Raw genomic sequence first — 18,838 nt, 5'->3', positions numbered from 1 at the left:
TATTTTATTATTTTAATAGTCGATGACTCATCAAAGCAATGTTATATAGTTGAAAGACCCATTTGAAATTTTTAATAATCGAAGACTCGACATAGCAATGCCTAGAGGGACCATTTGTGTACTTTACCCAAATAATTAAACGTATACATTTCATTAGACATAATTACCGTTTTAGAGAGTTGGTAAAGGAACATAGTACAACTGAGCCAACCCAATCCATTATTGACTCATATGCCGCTACAAAATAACAATGGCCCTTTTACCATTTTGGCAATTTCCCAAGTAACCAGCTGCAAAAATACATGCTGGCAGCCGATAGAAGAAGAAAAAGAAGCAAAACAAGCTAAAATCCAGGGACCAGAGCCCGTCTCTACTATTACCTAACTGCTTCCCCTGCTCTCCAGGTAACTCTGTTCTTCCTTTGAATGTTTCACTTTGCCCTTACTTCTCAGAAAGTGTGCGTACGGTCCTCCTTTATATTCCGTTGCCACTGCATATAAGGTGTTCGATGTTTTTCCTAATCGAACTATATGCATTTCTGAAACTTGTTAATCCATCGTATATGGTCTGATCAAGTGGATTTATCTGTTTAGCTGTTTTCCCATGTTGTAATTTTCAGAATTTATGGAGTTTCCTGGATACCCATATGACAATTCCGTAACTTGTACTTCACTGGCAAATTGGGTGGAAGTTATTTACATTCACCAAGAATTTTTTTTTGTATTATCAAGAAGATAACGTATTTTGTCCCACTTTCGGTTTTTTATTTTATGTCATCAAGTGGTTTATAGTTCTTTACATTCAGCTCCCACGGCAAATAAGTGTTCGATGTTTTTCCTAATCAAAATATCATGCTGTATGATCTGTCGTGTGTATTTCGTGATTAATTGTTTGCCCATGTTGTCATTTTCAAAATTTAGGTTGTATGTCAATTCTGTAACTTGTAATTCATTGGCATCTTGGATGAAAGTTTTTATACTAACCAATGTTAACTTTTATCTAATATATAGTAGATATTGTTTTTTTGGTTTTGATTTCAATTGTGAACGCAGATGGTTCCATTTTAGCCTGACATTTGTGTTTATTGGAAACGTGGAGATGGGAACCCCTAGTGTTTTGTGGAATATTGCGAAGAAGTGTTTCACGGTTGGGGTTATCACCCTTACAGTTTCGGACCTATTTGCTAGTATCGTCCAAGTCCGGGGTACCTCAATGTGTCCAACATTTAATCCCAAAACCAATAGCTTGCTTGATTCATTGAGTGGTATTACCTTTGAGATAGAGAGTGAGAGTTGAAGTTTTTTGCATTACTCTTGATTTTAAGTGGCTGATCATTTCTTTGGCCGCAGAAGATCGTGTTCTGGTTGAAAAGTTGTGCCTTAGAAATTACAAATTAGCACATGGTGACGTGGTAGTTTTCAGGTAAATTGTTCATTGCTATTGCTCATTTATCTTGATTACTTGTTAAGTCAAATGTAGCCACCTCCTGAATGAAGCAACACTTTGGGTTGGCTTCTTCATGCCAAACTTGTATTTCACTTCTGCGGAGTTGGAACAGAGTTATCAAGCTTTTGTTCATTGTAGAACAACTCGTTAAAATCAAAATGGGAGACTTTAGAGAAATTTATAGTGTAAACAATCACATTTTAATGAGTCCATCTGACATGACACTGGAAATGACTTTGTTTTTCTTTTAAGAAGCACAACTTCACCCACGGTTCGGGTGTTGCTGTTGCCTGATAAGTATTTTGATGAAATATTTCCAATACTTCCAATACCTATGTTGTTAATAAAAAATCGTACTGAAATGTAATGCTGCTTTTGTTGTATGCTTTTTCAGCTCTCCAAATAATCACAAGGAGAAACATGTAAAGAGAATTGTTGGCTTGCCAGGTGACTGGGTCAGGACTATTTACGACGTGGTGCATGTTCCAGAAGGACACTGCTGGGTTGAGGGAGACAACTCGGCTTCCAGCTTAGACTCGAGGTCATTCGGCCCCGTAAGTTGCTTCACCCCGGTTGCATTCTGTAATATTGTATGGCTGAACTCCTTTATATTTCGAATACTGTGAGGTTTAAACTGGAACGGGCTATCCTCTGCAGGTTCCATTGGGTTTGGTTAAAGGAAGGATCACCCATATATTGTGGCCTCCACATAGAGTAGGCAGCGTCGACAGAAAAAGTCCTCAAAACCGAGTTTGTGCCTCTTAATTGGCATCCCAATTCTGAACATCTATCTGTTCCTTTCTTTTCTATTCGATTACAGCTTTTTACTCGCTTGAAGCACTTGTCAAATGGCGTGGAAGAGTTCTTTCATGGACAAGTGTTTCCATCGGTTTCTAATCAACAACATTTCAGAATTTAAAACTTAGTTTTTATATTGTATTTTTATAAAATTGAGTTTTTATATTATTTTTTTATTTGAGAATCTATACCCTTCTCTTAACTTTTGTTCAATATTATTGTTAATTGTTGACTTTACATCTAAAAAAAAGTTAAAATAATTTTTCTACCTTTGTAGTTTTTTATTCAATTTGATTATTAATCTTTAATTACAATCATCAATTGAATGGTACAAGTTCCAAATCATATAGATTTTTAAGAGGGATAAATTGATCAATTTCAATACGTTGAAGATTAAAAATTTAGAACAAACCAGTTTCAATAACAATACAAAAGAACTAGGAGATACTATTCACGTTAAACTTATTGTTGAATCGGAATAAATGTGTTATGGCTCTTATATGTAGTTAATATTCTTTGATTTGGATGGACAATCATAATTGATGATAGATTAATTGTTGGTTGGTGTCAAAATTCTGTGTCACCAAAAGAAGGTAGAACATAAATGAGTGAGGTTGAGGTGGTTCCTTCTCATCTCTTGATCTTAATCGAGAGATTTTACGGTCTCTCGGAGTTGATCAGTGTAGGGTCATCATTACTACACGTAAGTTAGCAAACTAAGTATATATGATCTAGTTGCGATATTTGAGGTCATGTTAACATGTAGTTTTTTAAGAGATGTTAGATGTTCGAGGTCCTGCCTTTAGAAATGTTCTTATCATGTCTTTTGGGGTTTTTAAGATGCGAATGAGGCCAAAAATTCGAAGATGCTTCTGGTTTCATTTAGAGGTGCGAAGTAGATTTGAGATCCTCAAGAGGTATAACAATTTGCCCCCCTTGGTCGAGGCAATGCCATGAAATGGTTTGACCCGAGACTTGACTATTGAAACATTATTGACATTTATTAGGTCGTTTTTGGAGAAATGTCGCAACGATTATTTTTTGAACTTCTTAGAGACTTAAATGTGGAACGTCTTTGTTTAGCGTGATGGAATGGGGCACTATTTTAACCATTGTGGGCGTATTATTTCACCCGAGTATAAGGAGGATTTGGAGTGGCAGTCGTAAATCCTAATATGTTAATATTTTTCTGTGAAATTGTCTCTGGTTTTCATTTTTGTTTGTTTTCATGACGATGAAGAAGATTGTTGCGGAAGTTGTGAAGAAGAGAGAGGAGCAAATACAGGCGAATCGTCGACAATTGATAGATGGTGATATTTTCAAATGTAAAACCCGTCGGCTCGAGGTCAAGAATCTGTTGTCGAGTCGTGGTGCATTGTGGGAGAAATACAAGTTTGAATTTACTATTCTATGTAGTTCACTTTATATTAGGGGTAAATTACATAAATGACCACCCAACTATGGGGCATGCTCTCAAAATGACCACCATTTTTAAATTTGTGTCAATATGACTACTGAACGATTTAAATGGTATCAATATAGTCACATGTCGTTAACACTTAACGGAAGTGTTTACTTGGTAGTTAACAAAATTGGTATAATTAGGGTGCATGTACTTGTAAAGTTACATATTCGCGGTGCTGGAACCCTATTTGTTTTCTTCCATTTTGGTTACTATTTGTATATGATTTGTTTCCTTGGATTTTCATTTAATGCAATTTGATCCTGCTTCTGTTTTTAGTTTGTCTAATGCCTTAATTTGAGCATTAATTTTAAAATCTCTCATTCTAGTTATGTATCAACTTTATAGATTAAATCCCTTAAATTTTAGAATTAATCAATTTGATCACCAAGATTAACTTTAATTCTTAATTTTTAATTAGGTCCTAATTTCAATTTTGTTTAATAAATTTATTTCTTCTATCAAATGTGACACACATCATAGTCTAATTAGAGGGGTTTTTTAATTTTAATTTAATTAATTTAATAAAATTTCAATCCAATCAAAAGGTGACATGTGACACTTTTTGAATTGAAGTGAAAATAAATAAAGATGAGTTTTGACACTCAAGGGTAACCTGCACATGCCTTAAACACTAAGCTAATTCTCACGCTTGTTATTGAAATAATACATATGTTATATAACTTGTTCAAGTTTACATAGAAAAAATTAAAATAATATAATTTGATTTGAACCCAAAATGAATTAGTAATCAAGCAAGTCTTAACCAATAAGCTAAATCTAATATTTAGGAATCAATTATAAATATATATATATATATATATTATAGTTAATTGTTAGGCTCGAATCGATCAACCGAAATACGCCAAGAGGGGAAATTGGCCTTTAAAAGTCTTTGGTGTGGTAGCAATAAAAGATAAAAAATAAATTGGCACAACGGTTTATAGTGGTTCGACTTCTCAACCAAGTCTGCATCCACTATCTTAGCTCCACACTAAGGATTTTCTAACAAATTCACTAATTTGTTCTTACCTTTCAAGGATAAGGTATAATCTTTACAATTCTCTAGTTTTTCCAAAGGCTAAACTAGAACCTTTCCCCTCTTTACAAGGTTTGATTTGGGTAAACAAGAATACCTCTCTAAGTAGGTGTTTACAAGAATTAAGCTAACAAGGAATGAATTAAAAAGATATACAATAAGCTCATTACACTTATGTATAAGAGAAAATGAATTAAGTAGGAATGAAAACTCTTTTCTCTTGATATATATGCTTGGATAGGTGTAGTAACCTTCTTCAAGTGTCATTGTGTTGTTTTTATATGATGAAATGAACATGTGGTTGTTTCTAACCGTTATGGATGTTTTAGAGCCATTGGAAGCCTTTAATCCCCTCAATTTTAGCATTTTAGCATAGTGGTTTCGAAACCACTAGAGGGGGTTTCAAAATCCTTTTAAAAATGTAACCTTTAGAACATGTGATTTAGAAACCAGACGGGGGGCTTTAGAAACCAGTCAGGGGGATTCGAAACCAGGTACAAGGGGTTTCGAAACCAGGCAAAGGAATTTCGAAACCAAGCTGAAATGTTTTGAAACTTTAGGCATTATGCCTAAGAGGTTTCAAAACCTTAAAGGGGTTTCGAAACCTTACTCCAAAATTGAATATTTTGACTTATTTTGAGTTTCTAAACATATTAGGTATGGGTCATGTAAAAAATACTTGGAAAACATTTTTTTTCAAGTTTTGTGGACTTTGAATTATTTTTTAATCATTTGAACAAATTCAATTAAGTCAAAAAAACATTTTGCCTTTATTTGTTATATCAAAATACAGGTTCAACATTAACGATAAAAAAATAAAAACATACAAGCTAAAACTTACATCTAGGCCAACTGAGAATATGACAATACTTAAATCAATAATAAATCTAGCTTATTTATAATTAATTTAAGACTAATTCTATTGTTTTAATAATTATTTTTAATGTGAAATCACTAAAAAAATAATTTAATATTCAAATTATAATCATAAGAAAAAAATTTAAGATTCAAATTATAAATTTATCTTTTGATTTTAAATTATGCTCGTGAGTTCAAATATGTTAAATAAATTTTTAATTTAATTTTAAACATAATTTCATATATATAATCATTAATAAATAAATATAAAATAAATAACTTTAATTTAAAAATATTAAAATCTTAAATGAATTATAAATAATATATTAATTTTTTTAGCAATTTAAGTGTTATCATATTCTCAATTGACATAGATTTAAATCTTCACTTGTCTATTTTTTATTTATATAATTAACTATAATATATAATATATAAAAAATATTTTAATTAATTCCTAAATATTAGATTTAGCCTATTGGTTAAGGCATTTCTTTGTTACTAACTAATGTTAGGTTCAAATCCAATTAAGTTATTTTAGTTTTATTTTTCTTCCTAAACCTGAACAAGTTATATAACATATATATTATCAAAGTGTGAGAATTGACTTAGCGATTAATTCTAAAATCTAAGGGATTTAATATTTCAGTAGTCATATTAAAACCATTTTAATAGTTCAATAGTTATATTGACGTAAATTTAAAAATGATAGTCATTTAGAAGGCAATAGTTGGGTAGTTATTTATGTAGTTTACCCTTCTTAGAGTACGCAACGTCGATAGAAAAAATTCCTCAAACCCTAGTTTCTTCCTCTTAATTGGCATCAAAGTTCTGAACATTAGGTTCTTACTTTTTCATTGGATTAAGCTAGGAATGGCAGAACGACCCGAATGGGAAACCCGAAACCTGGCTAAGTTCGGGTCGGGTCGGGTCGGGTTGGTTTGAATAATATCGGGTCAGGTCGGGTATCGGGGTAAAATTCGGGGATTTTTTTTGGGTTCGGGTTCAGGGACGGGGCAAGGTATCCCCGCCCCCTCCCGCCCCAATTATATATATATATATATATATTTATATTTTTTATATTAATTATTAAAGTAAAATTTGGTTGATTTATTGATAAATTTCTCAATGTAGTGAGCTACCAAAGAAAGTCACAAAAGTGGCACGAAAATTCGGGGATTTTTTTTGGGTTCGGGTTCGAGGACGGGGCAAAAAAAATCCTCGATAGGGCACCCCGATAAAAACTCGACAGGGAACGGGGCGGGGACGGGGGAGCAAAACCCGCCCCGTTGCCATTCCTAGATTAAGCTTTCTTTTACTCACTTTAAGTAGTTGTCAAATGCTATGACAGAGTTCTTTCATGGACAAATAATACATGTTTCCATCTATTCCTAATCAACAACATTTCAGAATAATTTATTTTTTAAAATTAAGGTTAATAAATGTATGAAATCCTTTACTATTTCAAAATTTAAAATCTAATTTTCATATTTTATTTTTTATAAATTTTTTATACAGTATTTTTTTTATTTAAAAGCTTTATCCTCCTCCTAACTTTTATTCAATATCAATGGTAGTTGTTGATTTCACAGCTATAAAAAGAAGTTAAAATAAGGTTTTTTTTTACCTTTAAGGGTGTTATAAAATATATTTTTTTATTAATGTGAGGTAAATACAAGGTAGTATCTATTCAAAGATAACTCTCAACCATTTGACATTGAACGTTCACACCCATGGCAGTCCTGGTGTTCAATTTTAGAGCATCAAGGAATAGCAACAATTTCTTTACTAATGAGGTCGTTCAGTTCGTGAAATATTACAAAAATATAAGATTATCTTTAGGGGGATGTTTGGTTCACATAAAAGATTATTATTAAGAGAATGGTCTTTTTCTGAATAACATATCTACAGTTGGTTTAAGAGAATTTCCTCCTGAAAATGAAGTATTCCCAACAATAGCATTTTTTTGGATTTTTTTCTCATAAATGTAATTCTCTCTCTTCTTAGGAATTACACAATTTCTTCTCTTAGGACAATACTACACCTAAAATAATATAGTTATTTCAAAATGATCATTTCTTTTGTATATAATTACACGAATATAAATATATTTTATTTATTTTTAATGATTTCATATTTTTAAATACTTATTATAAAATTATATGATGCATACAAAATAATAAGTAAAAAATATATTAAGGTTTTATTTTATTTTGATTATTTATTATGTATACATTTAATTCAAGTTTTATTTTTGGTATCTATTTTATTACATTTATTTTTTAGGATTAATTTTCATAAAAGGTTTTGATATTATATTTCTGGCATACCAAAAATAGTCACATAATGTTTACTAAAATGGTCATTTTGGACCTTATTCTTTTTTGGGAGCATTTTGACCCCAAGTTTCACTTTGAGACAAAATATCCCCCCTATAGATGAAAATCATTAGTTAACACACAGATAACGCTCTAAAATATAAGCCTTTTTAACCTAAAATGGAAGTTTAAGGGTTAAAATGCTCTAGAAAAAAGAATAAGGGACAAAAAATGATTATTCTATCAAGTGTTAGGGGTCTCTATTGCCTAAAATGAAACGCTGTGGGAGCAAATGTTCTAAAAAAGAATAGAGGGAAGAATGATCATTTTGGTAAACATTAACGGTTAATTTCAGCATTATGCCTATATTTTTTAGGCAAAAGGTACCCAAGATCCTTTACTATTTCAGAATTTAAAATATTTTTTTTTCAAATTTTTACATTTAATTCGGCCCTCAAACTTAACCAAAAAACCAATTTAGCCAATCTACCATGTCATCAGCCTCATCACCAGCCTTCGTGGACTGTCACATCAGTATCATGAAATGTTACATCAGCATCATAACAATCAATGAAAAAATCGTTGGGCAAAGGGCCACGTTGGGTTTTTTTTCTAAGTTTGAGGATCACATTAAGTGCAAAAATAGTTCGAGGGCCACATTGGTTTTTTTGGAAAGTATAAGGGCTTGAGGTGCCTTTTTGCCTATTTTTAGCCCATCTACCATGTCATTAGACATATCACCAACAATCGTGGACTGTCACATCAACATCGTGAAGTGTGACGTCAAGATCATAATGGCATGAGGTGCCTTTTTGCTTAATTTTAGCCCATCTACCATGTCATTAGCCATATCATCAACAATCGTGGACTTTCACATGAGCACTGTGAAGTGCAACGTCAGGATCATAATGGTAAACTACGAAAACCATTGATCAAAAGGCCACATTACGTTATTTTTCTAAGTTTGATGGTCACATGGAGTGCAAAAATAGTTCGAAAGTCACATTGGTTTTTTTTTTGGAAAAGTACAGGGACTCAATTACTTTATTTGCCAATTTTTTTATGTTTTCTACTAATTTTGTTAAATAATTTGATATATTTCATTGTGCAACTCATACATGTAACAAGAAAAAATAAAAAATGTAGTGATTAACACACACTTATATCGGTGTAAGTATGCACATCTCTCAATATCTTGGTACCTAAAACACACACACAATTATATTGATGTAAGTATGTTTATGTATTTTAAAAAATGAAGTAAAAAATATATTAAATTATTTGTTTGCAAATTTTACTAAAAATATATAAAATAGAAATAAAAGAAAATTATATTTTCTATGAATTTTAATGTAAATATTTTGGCTTCAATATTGTGAATTTAACTTATTAAAAAAGAAAATATATCTCAAGGAAAATTTGGTAAAACCTGTATTTTTTTCTTATCTTATATTCCTTTGATCAAACATTGTAATCTTATATTCCTGTCAAATAAGTAAACAAGGTAATACACATTTTCTAGTAATATGTTAAGTAATGTACATTCTGGTAATCTTATTTCCAAAAGTAAACTTGTAATACCCTAATTTTGTCCTAAAAATAAATAGAGAACAAAACAATTCGTATCAACTTTTTGAAAAGGAGCCTGAACAGTGAGACATGCTAGAAACAAGAAAAAAGGGATTAATTCAAAAATAATTTTGTCATGCATTAATAACATTGTTTTCAAGTGAATAAAATTAATCCTGAAAATCTATCCCCTGGATACCTCTTATGCAAAAGACTTTTGTGTATGAAATGATGAATGACTTTATTTCATTATCCATTCACAAAAGGAGAAAATATATATCCATTGTGTCCCTATTTGAGCCTAAGTTATATTGTCTTCTGATTCAACCCTAACCAAGGATCACCCTTTACACTGGGGGACAAGGTGAAGGAAATCTGCTCGCATGAGTGAAGACTATCAATCCAGATAAGATATCGAAAGGTAAACAAATGCAAAGTGCAAAGATCAAATCAAATCCAAAAGAAAAATCAAAAATAAAAGAAAACAAAGAGAAAAATGGAAAAATCAAAGAAAAAAAAGATAGAAGCACATGCAAAGAATTCCTAGAGTCAAATGACGCATCGAGCTTCAAACCATGAGATTGATCAAGTCCAATCATTCCAGAATTAGTTCACCAGAAGATCAGTTCACCAAAAGATCAAAAAGGACGCATACAAGCATATTCAAATAGAGCAAGACAAGATTGAAGGCATCAAAACTAATTAATCCTTGGTTCAATTACCCTTAAACACTTGTTTGAGCCTATTTATCCCTTTCTTTCATAACCATGAACTATAACCTACATTACGTGCCTTAAAATTCCCTTCTAATCATACATGGATTTCTAAACAGAAGAGACTATCTTCATATCTCATCCCGCCCATCAGGATTAAATTTAAAAAAGGTTTTCTAAAATCTTTAATGCATGATAGAAAAAAATAATAACAAAGGGGGTTCAAGAAGTAAAAATTTGAATAACTTCTTGAAACCAAAGGAGGATTCGAGTTGAAAACCTGAAAAGGCGGCTCAAATATAAAGATCGTGCAGCTGTTGTATAGAAGGCGATATCACAAATCCTTTGATAAGGCATCATACAACCCGAATTTGATCAGGAGAGCTAAGAAAAGAAGAACACCCCAATAGATGAGAATAGAAGCTACTCCATCATATTAGTGAAAATCAAAGAAATGAGAAAGTCATACCTTTGATTAAGACAATAACCTGAGACACCTTGTTCTTTCCTTACTTAACCCTACCTCAAAAATAGCATTAATCTTGACACTTTTCAAATAGCTATAATTTATTAAAGTATTAAAAATGTAATTAATTCTTTGATATCCAATGAACTCTTGTTTTATAATTTCTCTCAATTGTAAAACCTAGAAAGGGGCAATATTTTCAAACATTTGATTAAATATTTTTTAACATCCTTTTAATTGATATTTTCAGACTTCTGAAAATAAAAGAAGAAGAAAAAAGCTTTTCAAATAAGAAAATCTCTCTGGAATGGATTTTGGTAGTTGACACATGGCTCTCAGACACAAAGTTCATGCTTAGAATTAGTGCTGAAGCAAGAAATGATGAATGTTGGGGCATCTTTGGAGATTCAACATCCTGAAATGAACGATCAGATCTTCTGAAGGTTTTTCCTCCACCTGCAGGAACAAGTAGATTTTTTGTTGCCTTTGAGATTGTTTCTCTCGAAACAAAGTGTCGTCTCGCTAGAGACAATTTTCTTAAAAACAAATTTCATCTCACTTGAGAAATTTTCCATCAGAACACAAATTTCAAAGTTGTTTTACTTGAATGAATTTTGTCTAGCTTGAGACAGTTTTCTCTAAAAACAAATTTTGTCTCGCTTGAGACAATTTCTCTCAAAACAAATTTCGTCTCGCTTGAGATATTTTTCCTTTGAGATACAAATTTCGAGTTTGTTTAACTTGAAACAAAGTTGATCTCACTTGAGATTGTTTTTCTCAAAACAAACTTTGTCTCACTTGAGACAATCTTCCTTAAGACAAACTTTTCAATTATTTCTCTTGAAACAAATTTTATCTCCCTTGAGACAGTTTCTCATGAAACACCAACCTTTGAGATTGTTTCCCTTGAAACAAGTTTTGCCTCCCTTGAGACAGTTTTGTCTCCCTTGAGACAATTTCTCTTGAAACACCCATCTTTGAGATCGTTTCCCTTTAAATGAATTTTGTCTCTCTTGAGACAGTTTCTCTTGAAACATTTATCCCTAAAGATGGCCAACTATCCTCATCATGTAGGAACCGTATATCCACCGACCAGATCTCCTCATCACGTAGGAGTCGCATCACCCTTAAATAACTAGTCGTCCTTATCACGTAGGAACCGTGTTATCATCCCTAAAGATGGTCATCCATCCTCATCACGTAGGAACCATGTCATCCCCCCGACTAGATCTTCTGATAACGTAGGAGCCGCGTCACCCCTAGATAACCAGCCATCCTCATCGCGCAGGAATCGTGTTATCATCATGCCTAAAGATGGCCAAGATGTCCTCATCACGTAGGAATAGTGTCATCGATCGACCAGATCTCCTCATCACGTAGGAGCCGTGTCACCCTTAGACGACCAGAACTCTTCATCACAGATGAGTAATGTTGTCTTCAGCAACAAATTATCTCTAAATTGACTAGACTTCCTCATCGAGAAGGAATGGTGTCATCTCCAACAAACAATGTACCTCAAAGAGATTAGATCTCTTCAACCTGAATGACCAGTGTCGTCTTCAACACCAAATTATCTCCAGATTGACCCGACGTCCTTAACATGAAGGAATAATGTCATCTTTAAGTCCTCTATTTTCATAAAAAGAATTGAAGCTCCAAGCAAACATCGTAGCTAGACAAAATTAGGCCATTATTTATCTTTGCTTCGTCATTGTTTACACAATAGACGAGCAAAGAGGGGCAGCTGTAATACACTAATTTTGTCCTAAAAATAAATAGGGAACAAAACTGGGACTAAACTTGTAATATTATCATTTGTAATTTGGTGGGCTTTAAAAGCCAATCAAAAGCAGGAAACAAGCTCCCTCCCCCTATTTTTGGGAAAAACCAGAAAGAAAGTAAGAGCCCCCCATTTTTAGGAAGCCCCGTGTTTTGTAAATCAAGGAGATTGCTTGTAACTCTCTCGCCCTTTTTTGGTAAGCCCTTGTTTTTGTAACCCCCTGTTCCCGTTTGTAAGTTCTAAAACAATAAATAAAAAGAGTGTTATGTTCTCTTCATGATTTGTTTTCTTTCATATATATATATATATATATATATATATATTAGCCTCGTTACGTAAAGGTGGTGAGGGTATAAGCATTAGTGTGGTTCTACGTCACCAGTGGAGAAGTCATTATTTGGGTTAGTTTAACGTCCCGACCACCATGGATGGTGGTCGGAGGAGACGAAAGATGCCCACATAGGACATTCGGGTTTCACCCGAGGGGTTTTGGGGTCTTTTTTTAGTTGGTTCGGGTTTCACGGGTTGATTCCTCGTTGGTTAGGGCGTGTGAGGACCACCTTTCTCGGTGGTCAGCGTTGTTAGCATGGTTTGAGTTCTCATTGACCAGTCGTGCGTGCAGAGAAGAAAGGAGGGGACAATGTTCTATTTTTTGGGTAAATTACCTATAGGTCCCCAAGTTTTAGGCTTCATATTGTATTTTGGTCACTTATTTTAGGGGCTAATCTCCCATTAGTCCTCCCATTTTTAGCGCCACTTTACATTTTGGTCACTATAGGGGAAAATCACCTTTGAGCCCCCCTATATTTTAGCCTTTTTTGTACTCTGGTAATTTATTTCTTATTTATTTTGAATATGCATGCATATTTTACTAACTTTTAATTTGGTCACTATTCTGCTATATTATTTATTGCATATTAACCACTAACTTTTATTTTATTGCACTTTAACCTTTGTTTATTTATTTATTTATTGTTTCTATTATTCGATTCGACCTTGTGGTGACCAGATCCATGGTATGATCGATATTATTATGATTCAGACTTTGCTAACTACTGAATTTTATTTTATTGCACTCTAACCTTTGTTTATTTATTTATTATTTCTAATATTTGATTCGACCTTGTGGTGACCCGATCCAGGGTATGATCTGCATTATTATGATTCGGACTCTGCTAACTGCTATTTTTTCTAACAACTAACTTTTCTAACCGCTAATTACTAATTGTTAACCTTTTATTTATTTATTTATTTATTTATTTTATTTCATGTTCGCACCATGTACAACCTTGCGACAATTCACCCCGGGGTATGACTCGCATCATTTACGGTACGAGATACATAATAAAATTCAATATTAATATTTTATTTTTATTGCATTTTATTTCTGCTATTTAACTTTGTGCACTTTTAAATTTATGTTTTTTTTATTTTCTTTATTTAATTTTAGTATTTACATTTATTTTCTTTAATGTTCTAATCGTTTATTTCTGTCTCTTTATTTTTCAGTACTTTAATTTTATTCGTTTAATTATTGCGCTTTATTATCTATTTATTTTACTTTTATAATTTAAATTTTTCTTAGTTATATTTTATTTCCTTAAATTTTTTCCATGTATGAATATTATATATTTATTCGTATCATTTATGTATGTATATGTTCTTTGCTCTTGGGAATTGGTTTCAAGCGATTATACAAAATATTTGTTTCATTCATTTTTAACGCTTTTTTTTACTCTAATATTTTCAAGATCACTTATTTGTAGAATGGGCGTGGAAAGCACTGCTTGGTGGAAGTAGTGTGATCCGATATGACATTCGAACGAAATAGGAACTTGAAATAAATCTAAGTTATTTTTAAAGTGCTAATCAATTTATTTTTATTCAGACGACGCAAGGCATGTTTTTACTAATGTATTTTATGCAATTATCGATAGTTTATTTATATTCGATTCGGGTTTTCTTATAACATTGGTGAGGGGGAATATTTTTTGTGTAAAGGAGAAATAGACGAGATAGCCTTCCCATTGGAGGATGTGCAAATCTCGTGATTTCTTCTTGAATTAAGGAATGTTCCCTAACAAATAATTCGAAGCAAATTAATTAAACTTTCATAAATGGATAATTTTCTAACTTTATATTCGATTTATAATTTCCACTACCACGACAATATATAAGCAACTAAGTACCAATTTTGGGCTCTATGGGGGTGCTAATCCTTCGCAACGCATAATCGACTCCCGAACCCGTTAAATCAGATTTTTGGTAAACACAGACCAATTTTTGTCTTACAAAATGATTTTTCTTAAAATTATTTTAAAAGACGTTTTTAGGTATTCGACCTACCTATCTCAAAGGTCGATGGAGACTCTCATTCAATTTAATTCAAACCAATCCAAAATCCACCAATTTTTCAAATAAAAGTCATAATTATTATTTAAACTTATTTGTTTATAAAAAAATGGTTATGACAAAACTTATATTTCGTTAATCAAACGAGAAATAAGATTACCGAAATGTAACATTACTTTTGAAATATTGTTATATATTGTTTGATTTGTTTATCATGGACATAAGATTATAATATTTTTTATTATATTATTTGGTAAGATTATAATGTTTGACGAGGGGAATATAAAATTATTTGAATACATATTTTACTAAATTATCCTTGGGATACATGTTCTTTTCAACAAGATAAACTTTCAATATTAAATTACATATATTTGCATAAAAATTTATAAACAAATATTTTATATTTTATTAAGAAATCTTTTTTACTAAACACAATAAATAGAACAAGCTACATGGCCAATCGTGCACTATCCTCAACCGCATCTAAGTGCGAGCTGCCCCTACTTCAGCATGGTACTTCAACAGAACTTCTGTTGGTGGGTTACGAAAGGTATGTAATCTAAACGAAAGGCTCCAAGCTAGCCAAGCCATCGCGTCAGCAACCAAATTCCCTTCCCTTAACACATGCACAAATTGCAACTCCCATTCTTTACGAATAATTTCAATGAGGTATGGAACAACACTTGACACCCGATCCATATTGATCCTACAGAGCAAAAGCTTCCATACTTCACTACTATCAGTCTCGATAATTACCCGCCTCAAATCGAGTTGCCACGCCAACTCCAAGCCTTCGAGGACACCACACAACTCCACATCCAAGACCGAAAAAATCCCCATAGTTATGGAGAATCCACTTGATGTGATCTAATTCAGCATCATGTTTAACTTTGCTATTCCAACCTTTCAAGGGAAGAAACTTTCTAACTTTATACATAATGATGCCTATTTCATATGCTATAACATAGTTATATTCATATACATATATTACATCTATAGCTATAATGATAATAACTTATTCATTACTATGTGAGTTATAAGTTATTATTATAAACTATAGTACACATCTTTATCTTATTCATATATATATAGTTCATATACTTAACTTATTCTTTATGTTATGTGTGTATGTACATTCGACCACAACTTGGGAGCTATCTTGGAGCTAAATGGAGAAAGCAAAGGCAATGAAACTTATATGGGGACGTTTAGGAGAGCATATGGAACATTTGGTGAAAAGTTGTTTGGATACCCGTGAGCTCATAGCTGGATTGAGCTGAAGATTTGAGCTACAAAGATGACTTCAATTCAGCTGGGTAGTTGCACCATCATCATCACCACTTAGGACACTTCAAATATGTCCTAATTCAAATTTTGTGAAATCGTACCTTTTCGCGAATAGTTGCCACCTCAAGAGGTACCTTTTCACAAGGAGCTACCATAATGTTCATCATTCTATAACTCACTTATGGCCAACTAAGCTCCAGCTCATTCACCTTAGAACTAGCTCAAACATGAAAGGTTACCTTTTCAAACATTGTGACCTTTCATGAATGATGCTGCCCATGAAGATGCTCGTTCATCAAAGAGTACTTTGATGAAGAGATTACACCCATTGGAGGCATGAATCGTCAAAGGTCATGAGACAAAGCTCCATGCCTATTCAGCCATACCCATATGCTTTGCACATGAGAGGTTTGGCGCCAATTTGAGGAGACACAACACCATTCGGCCAAAGGAGATGTCTTTGGCGCCAAGATGAACAAGCATGACACCATTCGGCCAAGGAAGATATATCTTCATCCTAGCCGAACTGACATATCTCCTTTGAAGAGGTAGCCGAACCATCACCAAGCCAAGGGACTCATCCTTTAATCTCAAGCATTATGTACTTTCAATAGAGACATGTATCTATCCGAAACCTTATATGACTATTCGGCCAAGCCCTCTCATTTCCTATAAATTGAGAGGTTGGTCATCATTTGTAACCATCTCATCTCATATTATAAATAAACCTTTGTCAGTTAAATCTCTCTTCAAAGTTCTTTGTGAACTTTATCGATTAAGCAAGTATAATTTCTTATACTTGTGGCGTCATTCCTTCACCTTGATTCCTAAATTCCTAGATTTTATATCTAGTGGGTTGAAGACACTATCACCACCCCTCAAGCAAGTTTGTGAAGATCAAGATTGTGCTTTCTAGCATAGTTTCTTCTTTGGCGTGTTTGAGATACAACATCATCACCATCTTCCATTTCAACATCAACACCATCAACCATCTTCCATCAAGGCCACCAACATCTTCATTATAATTTCGTAGCCATCTCTTTTTTATTTTATTCCATTAATTATTTACTTATCCATATCTATTTCCATTTCTAATTTCCATCTCTTTTAACTTTGTTGCATCTAATCTTATAACTCAAGGACATCAGTACTTGTCATTCCTAGACCAGGTAATGCTATCTACTCACTTCCATTGAAGAGTGTAGATTCAGCCCACATCAAGCAGTATTCAGAGCATAGTTGGATTGACAACAAAAGTGTCATTGGCGTGCAAAAAGAAAAGAAAAATAAAAGAAGTTCAAAAAAAAGAAATCAAAAGCTCTTACAATAATAAAAGGAGTTCAAAGAAGAAAAAAAATTAGAAAAGAAGAAAAAGAATTTCAATCAAAAGAAAAGCAAAGCCAAGGAAAAGTGCTCTACCATTACAAGTACATCAAGGAGGCATACCTACACTAGAGAAGATAACCTTATTGTTTCTTGTGAAAGGGTGCAGTAAGTGTTGTTTCTTGGGTTGTAAGTCACCTATTCTTTTCTATACTTTTATTTTCCTTGTCTTCAACCTTTTTCTTCTTTTTCATTACCCTTTTGAATCCTTTCTTCTACCTTTCCATTTCTTTTCCTTTCTACCCTAACCTAATTTGCAGCCGTACACAAGAGAATAACTTGTCTAATCTTGAGTAAGTTCTTCAAAGGACTTAGTAAGAGAGATCGAGTGGAAAATAACTTATTGAGTGAGTGAGATCAAAAGGGGAATTGTAAAAGCCAAATCATATTCCCTAAAGTAAACACGAGTGTTGAGTGGAGTGATCTTATCTTTTCTTTGGAGCGAAATTTGTGAGGCTTTGTGAGTGTGCTGGTAAGGTTTATTTTATTTTATTTTGTTTACTAAACATGTCTCAAAGTCCTAAAGGAAATGCAGGTCAACCAAACTTGAAAATGCAAGCATTGATTGGAGAAATGATGAGAATGTTTCGTGAAGAGTTTGATGCTCTTCATGATAAACTAGACTAACGTCGAGATCCACCACAAGCTCGAAACAATGATACACCTCGGAGATAACAACCTCTTCAAGAAGATGATGTCCTAGACAACTATGATGGAGAAGAACCAACAATGTTACAAGGACCTAGACGTGCCAATATTGATGATAACATGAGTAACATCAAAATCAAGATTCCTCAATTCCAAGGAAAAACTGATCCTGAAGCCTATCTTGAATGGGAAAGCAAAGTGAAACATGTTTTGTAGTTGCCACAACTATTCCAAACTAAAGAAAGTGAGATTGGAAGCCATGGAGTTTGTCAATTATGCTTTGATATGGTGGGATCAACTTACTATTACTATAATGAGGAATGGAGAGAGACCAATATCAACATGGCTTGAAATGAAAGGTATCATGTAAACATTCATTCATGTTCATTATCACGGGGACTTGTTTCCAAAACTACAGAATCTTAAACAAGGCCAACAGAGTGTGGAGGATTATTATAAGGAGATGGAGTGGCAATGATTTGAGTCAATATTGAGAGGATCGTGAAGCAACATGGCTAGATTTCTTGCGACTCAATCAGAAATGCCAACACCTTGGGTTATACCATTATATAGACATGAAATGTTTCAAATGTGATGAAGATAGAAAGGCAACTACGGAGAAGATCTACCTTCACAATGCCATAATTACACCTTCAATGGAGTCCAAATAGCTTGAAGAAATCTACTCACTCCTAGAAAAGACAAGGTCGAATCATCCA

General features: G+C 33.0%; 2 protein-coding genes across 3 annotated transcripts; one reads left to right on the top strand and one right to left on the bottom strand.

Moving 5' to 3' along the window:
- Positions 1-286: 286 nt before the first annotated feature.
- Positions 287-2,347, top strand: LOC120126024 (mitochondrial inner membrane protease subunit 2-like). 2 transcript variants are annotated; one of them, XM_039144329.1, is made up of 5 exons: positions 287-404; positions 1,053-1,264; positions 1,350-1,422; positions 1,841-2,000; positions 2,104-2,347. In XM_039144329.1, exons 2-5 carry the CDS (start codon positions 1,099-1,101, stop codon positions 2,209-2,211), a joined length of 507 nt encoding a protein of 168 aa, XP_039000260.1. In that variant the 5' UTR covers positions 287-404; positions 1,053-1,098; the 3' UTR covers positions 2,212-2,347. The 2 variants fall into 2 exon arrangements, with proteins under 2 accessions (XP_039000260.1, XP_039000259.1); XM_039144328.1 differs by lacking the exon at positions 287-404 and adding an exon at positions 442-558.
- A 12,937-nt stretch (positions 2,348-15,284) lies between these two features.
- LOC120126177 lies at positions 15,285-15,641 on the bottom strand. The gene has a single exon (XM_039144447.1). The coding sequence runs from the start codon at positions 15,639-15,641 to the stop codon at positions 15,285-15,287; it is 357 nt and encodes a 118-aa protein (XP_039000378.1).
- Between the last annotated feature and the right edge of the window lie 3,197 nt (positions 15,642-18,838).

This window comes from Hibiscus syriacus, unplaced genomic scaffold (genome assembly GCF_006381635.1).
Source record: "Hibiscus syriacus cultivar Baekdansim isolate YM2019G1 unplaced genomic scaffold, ASM638163v2 tig00110450_pilon, whole genome shotgun sequence".
In the NCBI taxonomy this organism is placed as follows: Eukaryota; Viridiplantae; Streptophyta; class Magnoliopsida; order Malvales; family Malvaceae; genus Hibiscus; species Hibiscus syriacus.
This window is presented reverse-complemented; position numbering and strand designations above follow the sequence as displayed.